At 41.5% G+C, this 18,303-nt stretch overlaps 1 protein-coding gene across 2 annotated transcripts in view; it reads right to left on the minus strand.

The window, feature by feature from the left end:
* LRRC36 (leucine rich repeat containing 36) overlaps positions 1-18,303 on the minus strand; it is a 668,251-nt gene that overhangs the window by 8,018 nt on the left and 641,930 nt on the right. Inside the window, exon 15 of one of the 2 annotated variants that reach the window (XM_033941088.1) lies at positions 8,871-9,296. The exons of the other annotated variant lie outside the window; for it this stretch is intronic. Coding sequence (XP_033796979.1) covers positions 9,271-9,296 — 26 coding nt within the window. The 3' untranslated portion in view covers positions 8,871-9,270. Of the gene's footprint in view, positions 1-8,870; positions 9,297-18,303 lie in introns of those variants that run through there. 2 annotated transcript variants of the gene reach the window in all.

Below are 18,303 nucleotides of genomic sequence, written 5' to 3' on the forward strand. Positions count from 1 at the left end.
GGTAATACTTCCGACTCTTGGCAGGGTTCCTCAGGGTTCCCCACTTTCTCCAATCTTATTTAATCTTTATATGACCACTCTGAACATCTTTAAGCTGTCAATTTGGGAAACTTTGTTTACTTATGCGGATGATATCTTCATACCGATTGAGATAGATCCGGATACTACTGATCTAGTATCTAAAATAAATCTTTGTATCTTCAAACTTCAAGCTTGGGCTCAGTCTATTCGGATGAAGCTTAACACAACCAAAACCAAATTACTATGCTTAGGCCCAAAATTAGACTGTCTTCCTTTTTCTGTAGCCCTGGTCTCTGGATCTTACCTACAAATTGAGTTTTCTGCTAAGATTTTGGGAGTCTTTTTTGACTCCTCACTTTCTTTTAAAGATCAAATTAATTCTGTGGTCAAGAAATGCTTTTTTAATCTGTGTATGCTGAGGAAGGTCAGACATCTCTTTCATCATCGTCATTTTTCTATTTTAGTTTAGTCAATTATATTGTCTTGCCTGGATTATTGTAATGTTATCTACCTCAGTATCACAAAAACCTGCTTTTATAGATTGCAGCTGATTCAGAATACTGCTGCAAAATTGTTCTTTGGGAAACATAAATTTGACCATGTGACTCGTTGCTCCAGAGGCTTCACTGGCTCCAGGTTTGTTTCAGAGTTCAATTTAAATGTGCTTGTGTTGCTTTTAAAATCCTTTATGGAATTTTCACTCCTCTTATTCCTTTATCGTGGAATGTTTATAGATTCTCTTTTGCAAGAGGCAACCAACAATTTAAATTATCCCTTCTTTCCAGGAAAGGGATTAAAGGAGCTAAGATTTTCAGCCAATCTTTGATTTTTAAATTTTCCCAACTTTGGAATGATCTTGTGTCTCTTTTAAGGAGTTCTGGTTTGCTTCAATTTTTTTGTAAATCTTTAAAAACCGTTTTATTTGCTAAACATTTCGAAAATTGATCGTGAAATTTGTTTCTATTTCTAATGGTTCTTATCTGCTTAAGTTAACTATTGTAAACCAAGTTGAGCTTTCATAGAATGATGACTCGGTATATAAAGCCAAGCATTAGGTTAGATTAGATTCAAAAGCATCTGTATAGAGAATCCATTTGAGGGAGCCCTTAAATTTCTCCAGGGTGGTTTCTTCTCTAAGGTAACCACCCTCAAGAAATTTAAGGGCTCCCTCAAATGCTCTCTCTATACAGATGCTTTTAAAGGATAACAAGCATACTTTGGCAGACCAGCTTTCTTCATCATAATCATAGTCCAGGCCTATACACATATAGTTATACTCTAGTTATATGAGGAAGATGTTAAACTGAAACCCTCTCTTCATATTATCATTATTATTGTGATAATTATGTAGTTATTCTATCAGACACTCTCACATATTGTGAATTTTATATTGGACTTATAGGCGAAGCTTGAAGAATGGTCTGAAATTTGGCAGCTATAATTTAATGCTAAGAAATGCAAGGTCATACATTTGGGCTGCAAAAACCTGAGGGAACGTTACAGTTTATGGGGGTGAAGAACTTACATGCACGACAGAAGATGGGGACTTGGGTGTAATTGTATGTGATCATCTTAAGGTGACGGCGAAAGCTAGAAGGATGCTAGGTTGCATAGGGAGAGGTATGGCCAGTAGGAAAAAGGAGGTATTAATGCCCTTGTATAAGACTTTGGTGAGACCTCATTTAGAATATTGTGTACAATTCTGGAGGCCGCACCTTCAAAAAGATATAAAAAAGGATGGAGTCGGTCCAGAGGAAGGCTACTAAAATGGTATGTAGTCTTCATCATAAGGAGTATAGGAACAGACTTAAAGTTCTGTATATTTTGGAGGAAAGGTGGGAGGGAGATATGTTAGAGACATTTAAATACCTATGTAATGTAAATGCGCATGAGTCGAGTCTTTTTCATTTGAAAGGAAACTCTGCAATGAGAGGGCATAGGATGAAGTTAAGAGGGAATAGGCTCCGGCGTAATCTAAGGAAATACTTTTTTACAGAAAGAGTGGTAGATGCATGGAACAATCTCCCAGAAGAGGTGGTAGAGACAGAGACTGTGCCTGAATTCAAGAAAGCCTGGGATAAGCACACGGAATCTTTTAGAGAGAGGAAGAGATAATAGTTACTGTGGATGGGCAGACTGGATGAGCCATTTTGCCTTTATCTGTTATCATGTTTCTATGTTTCCTTGTGACCCTGGGCAAGTCACTTAATCCCCTCATTGCCCCAGGTACACTAGATAGAGTTTGAGCCCATCAGGACAGATAGGGAAATATGATAAAGTACCTGTATATAAACCACTTAGGATATAAGTGGTATATAAATAATTTTTTTTAAAAAAGGATGGAGTTGGTCCAGAGGAAGGCTACTAAAATGGTGCATAGTCTTTGTCATAAGGTGTATGCGTACAGATTTAAAGATCTCAAAATGTATACTTTAGAGGAAAGGTGGGAGGGGAGAGATATGATAGAGATGTTTAAATGCCTACGTGGTGTAAAAGCGCATGAGTCGATCCTTTTTCATTTGAAAGGAAGCTCTGGAATGAGAGGACATAGAATGAAGTTAAGAAGTGAGGGGCTCAGGAGTAATCTAAGGAAATACTTTGTTTATAGAAAGGGGTGGTAGATACATGGAAAAGTATCCAAGAAGAAGTGGTGGAGTCAGAGACTGTCATAATTCAAGAAAGCATGGGATAGGAATGTGGGATCTCTTAGAGAGAAGGAGAGATTATGATTACTGCGGATGGGCAGACTAGATGGGCCATTTGGCTTTATTTTCCATGTACATCTATGTTTCTATGTACATCAACAAGTTAAAAGTTGATAAATCTCCTGGATCGGATGGTATACATCCCAGGGTACTAAGAGAACTCATATATGAAATTGCTGATCTGCTGTTAGTGATCTAGTTTCAAGTTTATTGTATTTGGTATACCGCCTAAATATCTAGGCGGTTTACATAAAATGAAAAACATTTGTACAAATGTTTCAAAGGAAATAACATAAATAATAAAAATAACTGGAGACAATAAAAGGATATACTATAGGGTAGAGATGGATACAAAAGGAAAAATGGTAAGAGGATACATCATTTAAATGTAGGATGTGGGAAGAGGATGGGAAGAGGGTGGGAAAAGAACTTGAAGGAATAGAGGGTGCAGCAAGGGGCCTAGTGGGGAGGGAGCAATGCTGATGGTAATTATTCATGGGTTGAAGACAGACTTTTTAATGTATGTGCCTTGGAACAGGAAAGTTTTTAGGCCTGATTTGAATTTAGATGCACAGTGTTCTTGCCTCAGATTGATAGGAAGAGAGTTCCACAGTGAAGGTGCAACAATGGAGAGAATGGTATTACAGGTAGTGTCATACACAATTTGGTGCATGGATGGGATTGCAAGGAAAGACTACTGGGTTGAGCAGATCATCCTTGAGGTGGTAAAAGGAGTCAAAAATCTGTCAAATAAATGCAGGCGAGTGAACGAATTGAACTTTAAATGCAAGGAATAGTGTTTTAAAAGTGATCCTATGTTCCACTGGAAGCCAATGAGCATCTTTTAAGAGGGGTGTTACATGATCATATTTCTTTGCTTTGTAAATGACGTTAATCGGTGGATGCCAGTTGATCACCCCCTGTAACATCAGAAATATTTTCTCCATTTGTAAGCCCTAAGTCCAGTATGACCCCCATCCCGCGTGGGTTGCATTACTAACTGCTGGAACAGTTCTCCATGTAGAGAATCCAGGATCTCCCTACTTCTAGACGACCCCAAAATAGGGATACCCTAATCAACATCTGGCATGTTAAAATCACCTATCCTATATTCTGAATGTCTACTATTAAATCTCTGTCCACTTCTTCCGTCTAAAGAAGGCCTGTATATCACACCAATGTAAATATATTTACCATTCCCTCTTTCCAAATTGATCCACAGTGCCTCTTCCTTGCCCTGCAGATCCTCCAATTGTGTGGTTTTAATATGATCTTTGAATGTGCAAACACTATAGCAGTGAAAATATGTCTTGTCAAAAAGATTTTCTTGCAGATGTCAGATATGCCTCCACCAGCAACTATAGTTTGAAACTGCTGTATGAATCACTTTCCAGCATATGGTATCGTCATTTCATCTGCTTTTTTAATTTTGTGACTTGGTGCTCCTTATAACCTTATTTTTTTTAAAAACTTCATACTCTATTCTTCCCTTCTTTGATAGATGTATACCATCCCTGCTCAGCAGCCCTTGGAAAATCATCCCATGGTCCAGGAAGCCAAAACGCTCTCAACAACACCATCTACATAGCCATGCATTCATCTCCAGGATGCATGTTTCTCTGACCTGGCCGTTACCCTTGACAGGGAGGATGGATGAGAATACCACCTGCGCACTTGACTTCTTCACCTTCTCTCCCAGAGCCACAAAGTTACTTTTGATGCATTTGTAGGGGTACCTGGCAGTATAATTAGTGCCAACATGGATGAGCAGCATTGGATAATAGTCATCAGGCTTGATGAGTCTTGGAAAATCTCTCTGTAACATCTTGGATTTTGGCACCAGGCAGACAGCATACCTCACAGGACATTATGTCTGGTCTGCAGATGGACGCTTCTGTACCCTTCAAAAGGGAATCGCCAATCACCACTACCTTACGCCTCCTAATGGTCTTGAATTCAGCAACTTTGGGGATTTCAATATTTGGCTTTCCTCTCCCTGGGGTGCTGTCATGTCCTCTACTTCCAGGGCTGTATACTGGTTCTTCAGTTCAAGGGCAGGTGGAGTGAAAGTATCAAACCTGCAGGGTCCCCTAATCTGAGTTCAGCTGTATTCCCTCAGCACAGCTTCTTCTTCCTCAATGCTGGAAATCTTTGACACTTCATGAACCATTTCTTCAATATACCTATCATTCTCACAGATGTTTCTTAGTCTTTCCACCTTCTCTCTCAGTTCCTTTACTTCCTTAATGAGGGATTCAAATTGCAGACAGATTGTACATAAAACCACTTCCCTCTGCCTGGGTAACATTCTCTGTCTGCACAGAGACAGAAGCTGTAACCACACACACACAGAAATGTCCAAAATAAAGATGTACTTTTATTCCTGATCTTAGGTCAGGCTGCTCTGGTGTTATCAGCAAGATGCAGTACTTTTCAATACATTTGTTCAGGAACCAAAACATAAAACGCTGGGCCAACCTGGCCACACTGGCTTCACAAACAATAGCCTGGTTCTTATTTCAAAACAGAAAAAAACACATACCAGAATTGTGGCTGGACTTTAGTCTTTCTAACTCAGTCCTCTTCACCAGCCTTAAATGGTTAAGATAGTTTTAGCCAATGCTCTCTTCCTGTGAAGGAGCAGCAGAGAGAAGCACACAAGATACTTGCTGCATGAGAAATAAAACTTTTCAAAAAAACCAAAAAGGAAATGGCTAAACTTGAAGCTCTTACACAGACTGCCTGCAGCTAGGGAACTCACACAAACAAAGCTCCTCCGTGGCTGACGTTCCCTGCAATAGCTTATCTCCAGCTAATTAGTCTCCAGCTGTGTGGAGAGGAGGGAAAACAGGGTAGTTTGTAATTGTTAGGCAGTTCAAGCACCATACTATTTGCATAAATTTTTCAGAGCCTAGCTCTGGGAAGCTTAAACAATTATGAACACAAAAAACAAACTTAGTCTCAAAACTTCCAGGAAACAGGTAAGAATCAAAAATAGTCAAACACTTCCAAACTTTCAGCTTGTGTCCATGGCTTCCAATCTCCCACCAGTGATAATTGGCACACCAATGTCCATGGGTTCCCAGCTTTCTAGTTGCCTTTCAATTGTGAGATCAGGCACCTTTGAAATGTCCATCTCACAATCCTTTCCCAGCTCGTCAGCATTCAGCTGGGGAGACAAGCCCTGCTGCCCCTGAGGCTCCCATTCTCAGCCTCTTTGCTCCTCCTCCTCTCTGGTTCTGAGCTGCCTCGTTTTAACTTGCTCCAAGCCACCCTTTCCTGCTCTGAAGAGGGGGAAGGGAGAAAGCTCCCTTTGCAGCTGTGACTGTTCATGTGTCAGCTTCCTGCTGGTTCTCTGCCTTTCTGGGAAATGTAGTCTCCTTGCTCCTGAGGTTTTAGGTGAGCTAAAAACAGGCTTGGCAGAGTGAACTATAGCTGGTCTGAGCTCTACCTGGCAGTTGGCTCATCATTATTGGTGCAAGGGGGGTTCAGCGCTACCACACTCAGCATTGCCAACCTGGTCAGCTCTCCTGCCTAGGGGGTTTACTGTTCTTCCTATTCAATCTTGTGACAAAGCTAGGAGGAGAGCTATATTTGTCACAATGTAAAATTGTATTATCCTGTGGACACAGCAGTAGTGGTTTCAAGGGAGAGGTCTTGGAGATTTGGGCCCCCCTAATTTGGGCTTGTATCCCCTCCAAACCAGCAGCACCCTCTTATACAGCTAGCAGGGATATCAAAGTCCCCCCTGGCAACGAAATGCAGTGCCTGAGTCTATCCCCTCTTCCTTATGTTGCTTCTGTAATACAGAAGTCTGCACTGTTGCCTCCTACTGCAAACACCGGGACTTCTCACACATACTCAGTTCATGCAAGTAGTGAACATGCTGAGGGAGTCCTGAGGTCTGCAACTGGAGGCATACCGCCAACTCTGTATTACAGAAGAAACATAGAAACAGGATGGCAGATAAAGGCTAAATGGCCCATCCAGCCTGTCCATCCACAGCATCCACTATCTCCATCTCTCCCCAAGAGATTTCATGTGTCTGTCTCACACCTTATTAAACTCAGACAAAATCTTTGTCTCCACCACCTCTACCAGACCATTCCACACATCTACCCTTTCTGTAAAAAAGTATTTCCTTAGATTGCTTCACTCTCAGAAATGGAGATTGCGTCTACAACCAATGACAGAACCCAGCCGACCAGGCAGGAAACACATCGCGCATCCCAAGGAGGAGCCGTGTCAGGCTGGCCAAAGGTGCCACACTCTGCAGTGTCAGGCTGGCAAAAGGTAACACTCCCTGCAGTGTTGGACCAGCAAAAGGCACCACACTCTGCAGTGCATTTCACTGAATCTTGTGGCGATATATCAGATTTTTGTATCATCACTTTAACCAAATCTTTCATGACAAGATACTCATAGGAATAAGGGATGAAAAATAGACAGGAACAAAGGGGAACCAATATGAAGAATCTTGTGAAGCAGTCAATATCTTAAATGTTAATGTGAAATGTAACTGGTAGCCAATGCTCGACCTGAAATAAAGAGTTAGCATGCAAATTATAATTGTTTAAGTGGATGCTTAGGTCTGGATTCTATAAATCAGCAGTTTCAAACTCAAACCCTTTGCGGGGTCACATTTTGGATTTGTAGGTACTTGGAGGGCCGCAGAAAAAATAGTTAACGTCTTATTAAAGAAATGACAATTTTGCATGAGGTAAAACTCTTTATAATTTATAAATCTTTCCTTTTGGCTAAGTCTTAATAATAATATTGTCATTTATAGCTAAAAAGACATATGATCAACAAAGTATTTCATTTTACTTTTGTGATTATGATAAACATACCGAGGGCCTCAAAATAGTACTTGGTGGGCTGCATGTGACCCCTGGGCCGCGCGTTTGAGACCACTGCTATAAATGGTGCCTTAAACTAAGCAGTGGTAGGCTCCCTACCGCTGCCTAACTTAATTGCTTTAATTGGTTTTAATCAGCATGACAATTGACCACGCCATTAGAAAACAATTAAAAAGTTGGTAAAAAAAAGGTAGGCACCAGAATCACATAACATAACATAAGAACATAAGCAATGCCTCCGCTGGGTCAGACCTGAGGTCCATCGTGCCCAGCAGTCCGCTCACGCGGTGGCCCATCAGGTCCAGGACCTGTATAATAATCCTCTATCTATACCCTTCTATCCCCTTTTCCAGTAGGAAATTGTCCAATCCTTTCTTGAACCCCAATCACTCTGCCCTATCACGCCCTCTGGAAGCGCATTCCAGGTGTCCACCACACGTTGGGTAAAGAAGAACTTCCTAACATTCGTTTTGAATCTGTCCCCTTTCAACTTTTCCGAATGCCCTCTTGTTCTTTTATTTTTCGAAAGTTTGAAGAATCTGTCCCTCTCCACATCTAAGCATGTTGCCTAGCAGTGCCTAAAGTCAAAGTAGATTTGGTTAGGGGTGGAGATGACCTTAGGCACCACTAGGTGCAATTCTTTGACAAATTTAGGTGCCGGTAATTTAGGCCTTTAAAACCCTGGCCTACATTATTGGCACCTAAGTTTTTCAGTAGCCACAATTCTGTTGATAGCGCCTACTTGTGAATGGCATGCAGCCAGCGTTATTTTTGAAGGCGCCAGCTGATATAGTCACCGTTTACAGAATCCAGACCTAATTGGCTTTAATTGTCATTAATGACCTTGTAGGGTTGTTAATTGGCACCAATTTACATTTATACATATAACTTCACTCAGGCACTATTCTATAAACTTAACACCTAAGTTCTAGAAAGGGGGTATTTTTACATGGGATGGGTAAGGAAGGGTTAGGTTTATAGAATACTGTCAATTATGCATCCAATTGACAGTATTTGTCATGAGCATTTACACCAGCCTTTCATATGGTATAAGTGCTTGTGACTAAAATTAGATGCTCAAATATTGACTTACGTTAGTATTCTATAATGGTTTGTTTCAAGTTTCAAGTTTATTAGGTTTCTTGATTAATCGCTTAATCAAACTTCTAAGCGATGTACATTTTAAAATTTACATTTGTTAGGTGACAATACAATAAATAAAAATTCTTAAAAAAGGACAAAATTACACTCAATTTAACATATTCATAACATTAGGTGAGGAGGAATGAAATACAATTCTTAAAAGTAAAGAGAAGACATTAAGGGAAAATACAAGAGGATAACAAATAAAAAATAATTTAAAAAAAATTTAAGCACCCAACTTTATTGTTATGAAATAGTTGCTTAGAACTCTTTTTTTGTGCCTATCTTTTGGCACTCTTTCTTGAATCTACCCCTTAATGTACTTCTTAAAATCTTATTTAGAAAACTGATTTTTCATTTAAATACTAAGAAACAATTCACAGACAGCATATGCATGCTCTATATTTATTTTGTGAATTCATATATACAACATATGGTAGCAATTTATTTATATACAGGATTCCAGGGTTTTGATTATAGAGAGAGTCATATCAACGGAATCATTCCTGAGAACTGCTGGAACATTGACTTTACTAATTCTTCTATTTCTTTTCTTTGCCACTTACATCTGTAGATAAACAGCACAGTTTAATTATTAACAGCAACTTGATTCAATTAAATAGCCAGTCATATATTATTAATTTAATACAAAACAGCACAATGTACATTAATGCAAAACATTATTAAGACATTCTGTGTATTTATGTATATACTAGCCTCATAGTCATACTCTTTGGCTCTGATTTTATATAGGTCGTCTTATAAATCAGGGTCGACAAGTGCAATTCTACAAAAGTTAGGTGCACTATTTAGAATCACGCTTAGCATTGCCTAAGTGGCATTAGCTGTCACTTGGCGACAAAACTTTTAGGTTCACTGTATTTATGACAGAGTTTTCTTGGCTACATATTTGTGCCTAAATTAGGTGCATAATGGTGCCTAACTCAAAAACATGCCCATGATCTGCCCCTAACCATGCCCACTTGTAATTATGTGTTTTGCACTATGGGGCTCTTAATCAAAACTTAAACATGTCTAAAAACCCACCCAAGTTGGCACTTGGACGACCAAGTTAGGTTGTCCAAGTGCCAATAATCAAACCAATTTTCTGAACATGTTGCGGGACTTTTTAGGCCTCTGAATCCTGCTGTGTGCCCAGAGTTAAAATGGGTAAATCTGGTCTGGAGGAGTGGTATGGGCAGGATGGGGGCCGGCCAAGACCCAAACGCCCAGAACAAGATCATTTAGGCATGGGAGGGGCCAATCTTGTAATGGACTGGCCAGCCAGATATGGCAGGAGAACAAAGACAGATGTACTGGCAGTCTGGACGAACAATAGCCTGGACATCCAAATTAGACGATTTTGGGGAAAAAATTAATCTAGACATATTTTTCAAGAATGGGCATTTTCCCGCTGCCAACTTTGGGCATCTAGCGCTATACGACCAAATCAAACTTAGACGAATGCTTTGATTATGCCCCTCTATGTGTCTAATTTTTATAGAATCACACCTAGCAAGTTTTGAGGCTAACAAAAGATTAGGTTTTTACCTTTGCTAATCTTCTTTCTTGTAAATCCACACTCTATTCTTGGACTAGTGGGTTATTTTCCCATACTCCCAGAAAGCCTAACAACATAGAATCTTGAGCCTCTCCTCTCTTACCTCAGGACTGCCCCCCATTAATTCAGTTGGAGACAAAGCAGCCAGAAACATCTGTAGAGGACAAATCAAGAGAGAGGGTACATGGACACCGACAAATAAATCTAGTCTGCTCATAACAGAAGTTTAGAATAAACAGCAACAATTGAATCAATGGAAACATGTCATGAAACATTAGCAACCTAAACAACAAAAAACAGTGCTATAAGGAGACAAAGCCTGCACTGTCAGAAGGGGATGCTTGAACTAGGGATCTCCCAAGCTAAGGGCCAGACTCTCAAAACTAACGCTGTCACTAAACTGGTTTCTGACGGTTTAGCCTGCATGCATTTTAGCAGCGGATTATCAAAATGGCTTATCTCAATCTTTAGCGAGCTTTCTAGCAGTCTCTGGCACTGCCATGCAAATGGGCTATTCAACATTGAAATGAGCACTCCGGTAGATTCTTAAAAATCGCCGAGCCATTCTCCAAGAGCGGCATCGGCATTGGCTTTTGGTGACAAAAATCAGTGACTGGTCCAGGGGTGCCAGTATAGTGACAGCTCTGTTAAAAGTGCATCTTGTGGTGTGAGTTTTCACTGTGCATTAAAGCCCCCTTCAGCAGTGGGAGAGATGCTGTCTCTCCTGCCACCAACCTACACACCATTGGCAGGGAGAGAAATGCTGTCTCTCCTGCCACCAACTGACACCTCTCCCTGGCAGTGGGAGAAATGCACAATTGTCCCACTCCCACTTCCCCCTCAGCGAGAGAGGTGCCCTAGGCAGTGGGAGAGATGCAAAATTCTCCCGCCTGACACCCCCACTCCCACAATGTCTCCCGCTCCCACCTCCCAACTACCCCCTTCAGCGAGAGAGATGCCTAATCTCTCCTGCCCAACTGACACCCCCTAGGCAGTGAGAGAGATGCCAAATTTCTCCTGCCTGACACCCCCAACTCCCCTTGGCAGTGGGAGAGTTACCCATGCTCTCCCGCCACCACGCAAACCCCTCTCCATGCTTCTGATGCCTCCCCTTGCCTTATTTTCAGATGGCTGGCTAGAGGGATGCCTATTCCCCCTGGCCAGCAGGCCTGCATCTTCAAAATTGTGTGTGTGTGGGGTATCAGTTGGGCAGGAGAGATTGGGTATCTTTCCTGTTGCCAAGAGGATTTGAGGGGGGTGTTGGTTGGCAACAGGAGATATTGGGTAGCTCTGCTGCTGTTATGTTTTTGTTTTGTTTTATCGTTTATTTTACACATGTGCCCATCACTGTAACCAGCCCAAGAGAAAGAAATGTCTCAGGTAAAGTAAGCCTGCACCAAATGGGGGGTGCTTCTTACTGGCCGCTAAGTAAGCAGAGGAGATAGCCGAACAGATCCATGTGGAGATTGTGGCCTTGGAAGTTGGCCTGCCCTTGCAGGCAGGGCCTGCCAGCACAAAGAGATGGACGGAGAGATGAAACTCGTTTGTAACCTCCAGTGAGTAAGATGTGGATTGTTGTTTTTCATTTGGGCTAACTAGGTTAAGGGTACATGGTCCGTAACTAAGGTAAAATGCCCACCCTTGGTGTAATATTTTAGAGCCTTTATTGCCCATTTTATGGCCAGGCATTCCTTCTCAACTGTGGAGTAGGCCCGCTCATGGTAGCAATTTTCGGCTCAAGTACATTGTGGAATATTCTTCCCCCTCATGTAACTGAGACAAAATGACACCCAACCTTCCTGTGATGCATCAGTCTGCAATATAAATGGTTCTCTGAAATCCACGCCCTTCAATATTAGGTCCTTACATAAACACTCTTAATTCTTCCAAGGCTTTTTCTCCTTCTGAGGTCCACATTAACTGATTCTGATGGCTCTTCTTGAGCATTTCTGTTAGGGGTGTCGCTTGTCTCGAGGAATGTGGTATAAAACGACTATAGTACTCCATAACTTCTTTTTTGTCTAGGGTTGGGGAAACTCCTTGATGCTTCTAACCTTGTCTAGGAGAGGTTTAATTCTTCCTCCTCCCACTTTATAGCTGAGGTATTTCACTTGAGACTGCCCAAATGAACACTTCTTGGGGTTTACTGTTAGGCCTACCTGGTGCAAGGCCATCAACTCCAACCGTATTGCATTCACCTGGGTGTTCCATGTAGTTGAGAAAATGACAATATCATTCATGTATGCTGGTGCATATAGGCATGCCTTTCCAAAACATCCATTGTGCACTGGCAAGTTTCAGCAGCCCCATGTAAACTGAAAGGTATGCGTTTAATTTGGTACAGACCCTGCAGTGTCCAGATAGCAGTCTTGACTCTCAATGCCTGAGCTAACGGTATTTGCCAGTACCCCTTGCACAAATCCAGTGTGGAGAGAGCGCTCCCCCAAGGTCCTTGATCCAGGGCATAGGGCAGACATCAAACTCTGAGCTGACACGGTAAAATGGGGAGACAAGACATTTTTTTAGATATATTAGTGATAGGAAGAAGTGTAAAAGTGGCATTGTGAGACTCAAAGGTGAAGGGGAGGAATATGTAGAAGCTGATAAAGAAAAGGCCGAATTGCTTAACAAATATTTCTGTTCTGTGTTCATGGCTTAAGCGCTGGGAGTGGGACCGCAGAAGACAAACGTGAATAGAGATGGAGGAGTAATAGACCTGATTGATTTTCAGAGGGTTGTGTTCGGGAGGAGCTAGCTAAAATAAAGGTAGACAAAGCGATGGGGCCAGATGGTATACATCCTAGGGTGCTAAAGGAACTTAGGGAAGTTCTGGCAGCTCTGCTGACTAACCTTTTCAACATGTCTCTAGAGTCAGGAGTGGTGGTACCAGAGGACTGGAGAAGGGTGGATGTGGTCTCTCTCCACAAAAGTGGAAGTAAGGAAGAAGTAGGGAACTACAGGCCAGTAAGTCTGACTTCTATGGTAAGCAAATTAATGGAAATACTTTTAAAACAGAGAATGGTGAAGTTTATGGAATCCTGTGGATTACAGGATCGGAGGCAACATGGATTCACTAAAGGTAGGTCTTGTCAGACAAATCTGATCAATTTCTTTGACTGGGTGACCAGAGAATTGGATAGAGGATGTGCGCTACATGTAGTGTATTTAGATTTTAGCAAAGCATTTGACAGTGTTCCAAACAGACGTCTAATAAATAAACTGAGTGCCCTCGGGATGGGTTCCAAAGTGATGGCCTGGGTCAAGAACTGGTTGAGTGGAAGATGACAGAGGGTAGTGATCAATGGAGATTGCTCTGAGGAAAGGGATGTTACCAGTGCTGTGCCTGAAGGTTCTGTTCTTGGGCCTGCTCTTTTTAACATGTTTATAAACAATATTGCTGAAGGGTTATCGGGTATGATTTGCCTCTTTGTGGATGATACCAAAATCTGCAATAGAGAAGACACCCAGGATGGTGTGAATAACATGAAGAAAGAACTGGTGAAGCTTGAAGAATGGTCTGAAATTTGGCAGCTATAATTTAATGCTAAGAAATGCAAGGCCATGCATTTGGGCTGCAAAAACCTGAGGGAATGGTATAGTTTAGGGGGTGAAAAAGTTATGTGCATGACACAAGAGCGGGACTTGAGTGTGATTGTATATGATGATCTTAAGGTAGAAACAGTCACACAAAAAACAAAAATTGGTGTTCAAAATGAGCAACAAATGCCAAACACACCAATATAAATAGCAGAAAAATGCTTTATAAGCATGAGAAGGACCTCAGAGACCTTAATTCAGGTGGAGTGACTGTAGTAAATTTTTAGTCCAGTGGCTCGATCATTAGTCCAAACTCCAAATGATCGAGTCACTGACCTGCAAATTTACTAGCAGTTACGCTGCCTGAATTAAGGTCTCTGAGGTCCTTCTACTCATGCTTATAAAGCATTTTTCTACTATTTATGTTAGTATGTTTGGTATTTTATGTTCTTAAGGTGGCTAAACAGGTTGAAAAGGTGACGGCGAAAGCTAGAATGATGCTAAGTTGCATAGGGAGAGATATGGCCAGTAGAAAAAAGGAGGTATTGATGCCCCTGTATAAGACTTTGGTGAGACCTCATTTAGAATATTGTGTACAATTCTGGAGGCTGCACCTTCAAAAAGATATAAAAAGGATGGAGTCGGTCCAGAGGAAGGCTACTAAAATGGTATGTGGTCTTCATCATAAGGTGTATAGGGACAGACTTAAATTTCTCAATCTGTATACTTTGGAGGACTGGCAGGAGAGGGGAGATATGATAGAGACGTTTAAATACCTATGTAATGTAAATGCGTATGAGTCGAGTCTCTTTCATTTGAAAGGAAACTCTGCAATGAGAAGGCATAGGATGAAGTTAAGAGGTGACAGGCTCCGGAGTAATCTAAGGAAATACTTTTTTACAGAAAGGGTGGTAAATGCATGGAACAGTCTCCCAGAAGAGGTGGTGGAAACAGAGACTGTGTCTGAATTCAAAAGGGCCTGGGACAGGCACTTGGGAACTCTCAGAGAGAGAAACAGATCATGGTTACTGCGGATGGACAGACTAGATGGGCCATTTAGCCTTTATCTGCCATCATGGTTCTATGTTTCCAAGTTTCATTTTGGTGAAGGTACAAGGAGCTGTCGCCAGCTCAAAGGGTAGAGCTGAAAACTGATAACAATTTTCCAGACCATAAAATCTGAGAAACTTCCTGTGCTCTAGGAAAATAAGAATATACCAGTAGGCCTCTATCAGTTCCAGAGAGTCTAGGAACTCTCCCAAGGTCACTGCTGCTATGACAGAGTAAACCATCTCCAAGCAAAAACACAGAACTTTGAGCGCTACATTCACCTGCAGGAGAGTCCACAAACCAATCCATCTGCGGCCAGATAACTTCTGAATGATGTCTAGAACCCAGTGGTCAGACAAAATCTGACTCCAGGCCTACAGAAACTCTGAGAGCCTGCCTCCAATATGCAGAGGGTCCTCCTGTAGCCTGTCATCATTGCGACTTCTTGGAAGGTGGAATAGCTGAGGAAATGGAGGTCTTGTTGTACCGGGGACTTGAAAACCTCTGCCTGTAGCCCTGTGAGAACATTTGCGATTTGGCACTGGAATAGTGACAAAAATTAGAGCGCCCAGAGCCGCTAGAGGCTCTGGGTCTGATATCAGGCAGGTACTTGGGGCATTAATCCACCACAGAATTCATGAGATCATTTAAGCCTTTGCCAAACAGTTGCTCCTTAAAAGGAAGCCTGGTTAGAGTAGTTTTAGAGGTAGAGTTTCCAGCCCATTGTCTGATCCAGAGTATTCTGCATGCAGAAACAGAGTAAGCTGATGCCTTCTCCATAACACGAATAATGTCATACAGGGCATCAGCTACATAATCCACATCACATAAAAGAAGTTGAGGAGGAGGTTCATCAACCTTGCTCTCCAAAGTGCAGTCTGGACAGACAAGTGCATGTGACAAAGGATGCCACCAAGGCTGCTTTGACTACCAAAGTCACTACCTCAAAGAGCTTCCTGAGAAATATATCCACCTTCGCTAGGAAGGGAGGTGTGCTTAGTGACCTGTGCAACCAGGGAATCCACTTTAGGCTGACTAAAAAGCTACTGACATTCCTGTGCCATAGGCTCTCGCAACCCTAAGAGTTCCTTCTGGAGAGTCCCACTGCTCTGAGATCAAGAGGTTAATATCAGGATGTCAAGGAAACACTGAAGACTGTGCACACATAAGGCTAAATCCAACTCATGCAAAGATTCAGAAATAAGATCCGGCAAAGCAGCATACTTAAATAATCACAGAACTGTGGGATCCAGTGGCGTACCTAGGGTATGTGGCACACGGGCCCATCATTTTTTGACACCCCCCCATGTAAAAAAATATTTTTTGTAATGACCATGAAACGGAATAAATGGTCAGAATAGAAACAGGCAGTGAAAATTTTCTTATATTCCAAACATAAATAAATTATGGCTGAATTGTCATGACATCAGAAGTACATATGGAGTAGTTGCAGGTGATGCTTGGGACAGTTCTGATTGTGTTAGTTCAGTTTTATGTGTTTTTTGAATAGAAGGGTTTTTATTTCTTTTTGAAGGTTTTGTAGTCTGTGGTCAAGGTCAATAGGTTGTAGAGTTGGGGGTCGAGTGTTGCAGCTCGAATGGCTAGGAGGTTGTCGAACAGTTTTTTTCTTTTGACGTTTTTGGTTGGAGGGTGTGTGAATGGTGCGTGAGTTCTCCTATGTCTGTTTGAGGTGGATTGAATTATTTAGCTGAAGAAATTAGTTACCCCCTCATCCCACACACATTAATTCTCTTCCATTTTTGTTCCCATTATAAAAAACACAGATAAGTTCCCAGAAAAAAAATACATTAAAATAAGAAGTGAAAACAAAGGCCCCTACAGATGAGAACATAATATAAGAATAGCCTAACTGGGTCAGACCAATGGTTCATCATGACCAGTAGCCCATTCTCATGGTAGCCAATCCAGGACACTAATACCTGGTCAAAACCCAAAGAGTAGCAACATTCCATGCTACCGATCCAGGGCAATCAGACACTTCCCCCATGTCTTAATAACAGACTATGGACTTTTCCTCCAGGAATTTGTCCAAACCTTTCTTAAAATCAGCTACGCTATCTGCTTTTACCATAATTTCTGGCCACTTCATTTTTAAACTTAGATCTTTCCTTCCAAACAGAGACCCTGCTAGATGTCAAATACAGAAAGAACAAGGTAACTTCACAAGGACTTAGCTGTGCAGGAAATGTGAATCTCCTCATACACCCACCATATAGTGCAAAAATATGCAAAGGTCTGTTTTTTTCTTTCGATCACTACATAGCCTAATGCCACACAAGCAGCACTGTTACAAACATATTCTGTAGGTCAATGCTAAGGATAACAAAATTTCCTTCCTTGGACCAGAAGGAGATACTGATAAACCACTGGAAGAGATCCCAAAACAACACCCAAAGACCCACTCAGTGTGTGAACCAGTTGAGTGGAGTGGATTAACTGGGGGGTGGAAATGGGCCCGGAGTTTGCTCAGCAGAATTTCCCAGACCACCTCTTCCTCTCAACACATTGACACGCTGCCACCACCACCACTAGGAACACCTTACTGGGTAGGCCAGCTATGCTATAAACTTTATAAAACACATTATTATATTTTCTTATAAAGCACATATTTTAACTGAACTCTCTGACATCCTCAGACTTTCCATTCACAAAAATAGAAGGAAGAAAAGTTCCCATTTCCTGCTGTCTCATATCCCCGGCCTATACAATATATTTTTTCTGCAGACCCTTCAAAAGTCTGACCAAATCCTTGTTTCACTTGCATTATAAAGTACTGAGGATGCCATCTCTCCCCAATCACAGGTCCTAAAGTCTAAGACAGTAGCGCAAACTAATGCTGCCAGATTCAGGAAAAAAATTTTGATTCGATTCAGCCTATTGAATTGGTTTTTCAATTCGATTTTCCTGCCCAGTTGGGTGATTTTTTTCAAAAATCCTGGTGGGTTTTATAGCTTTTTCACCCCCTTTGGCTTCTCCTAACCACACTGGCGCTGTGGTGTAAATAAAATAAAGAAACAAAAAGGACTTTTCCTCTCTCTGTTAAATCTTAGCTCACGTTTGCAGTCCAACACCAGCTCTGGCAGGATACACATTTCAAATCTGACATATTGTAATCACAAAACAGAAAATAAAATTAATTTTTCTACCTTTTGTTGTCTGGTTATATTTCAAATCTTGTTGGTCCAAGGCTCTGGTTTTCTTCTGATAACTTGCTTGCCAGTGTCTTCTTCTTTCTTCTTTCTGCATGCTAACCATCCATCTGCCAACTCTGTCCTCCCTTTCCATTTCCCTTCCCTCCCCAGGAAGTCTGGTATCTTTCCTTTTTTTCATCTCCCTCCACAGATCCACCTTTTCTTAACTACCCTTTCATCCAGCATCTCTCCTTCCTTCCCCACCACCCCAGAGT

This window comes from Geotrypetes seraphini, chromosome 4, assembly GCF_902459505.1.
Source record: "Geotrypetes seraphini chromosome 4, aGeoSer1.1, whole genome shotgun sequence".
In the NCBI taxonomy this organism is placed as follows: domain Eukaryota; kingdom Metazoa; phylum Chordata; class Amphibia; order Gymnophiona; family Dermophiidae; genus Geotrypetes; species Geotrypetes seraphini.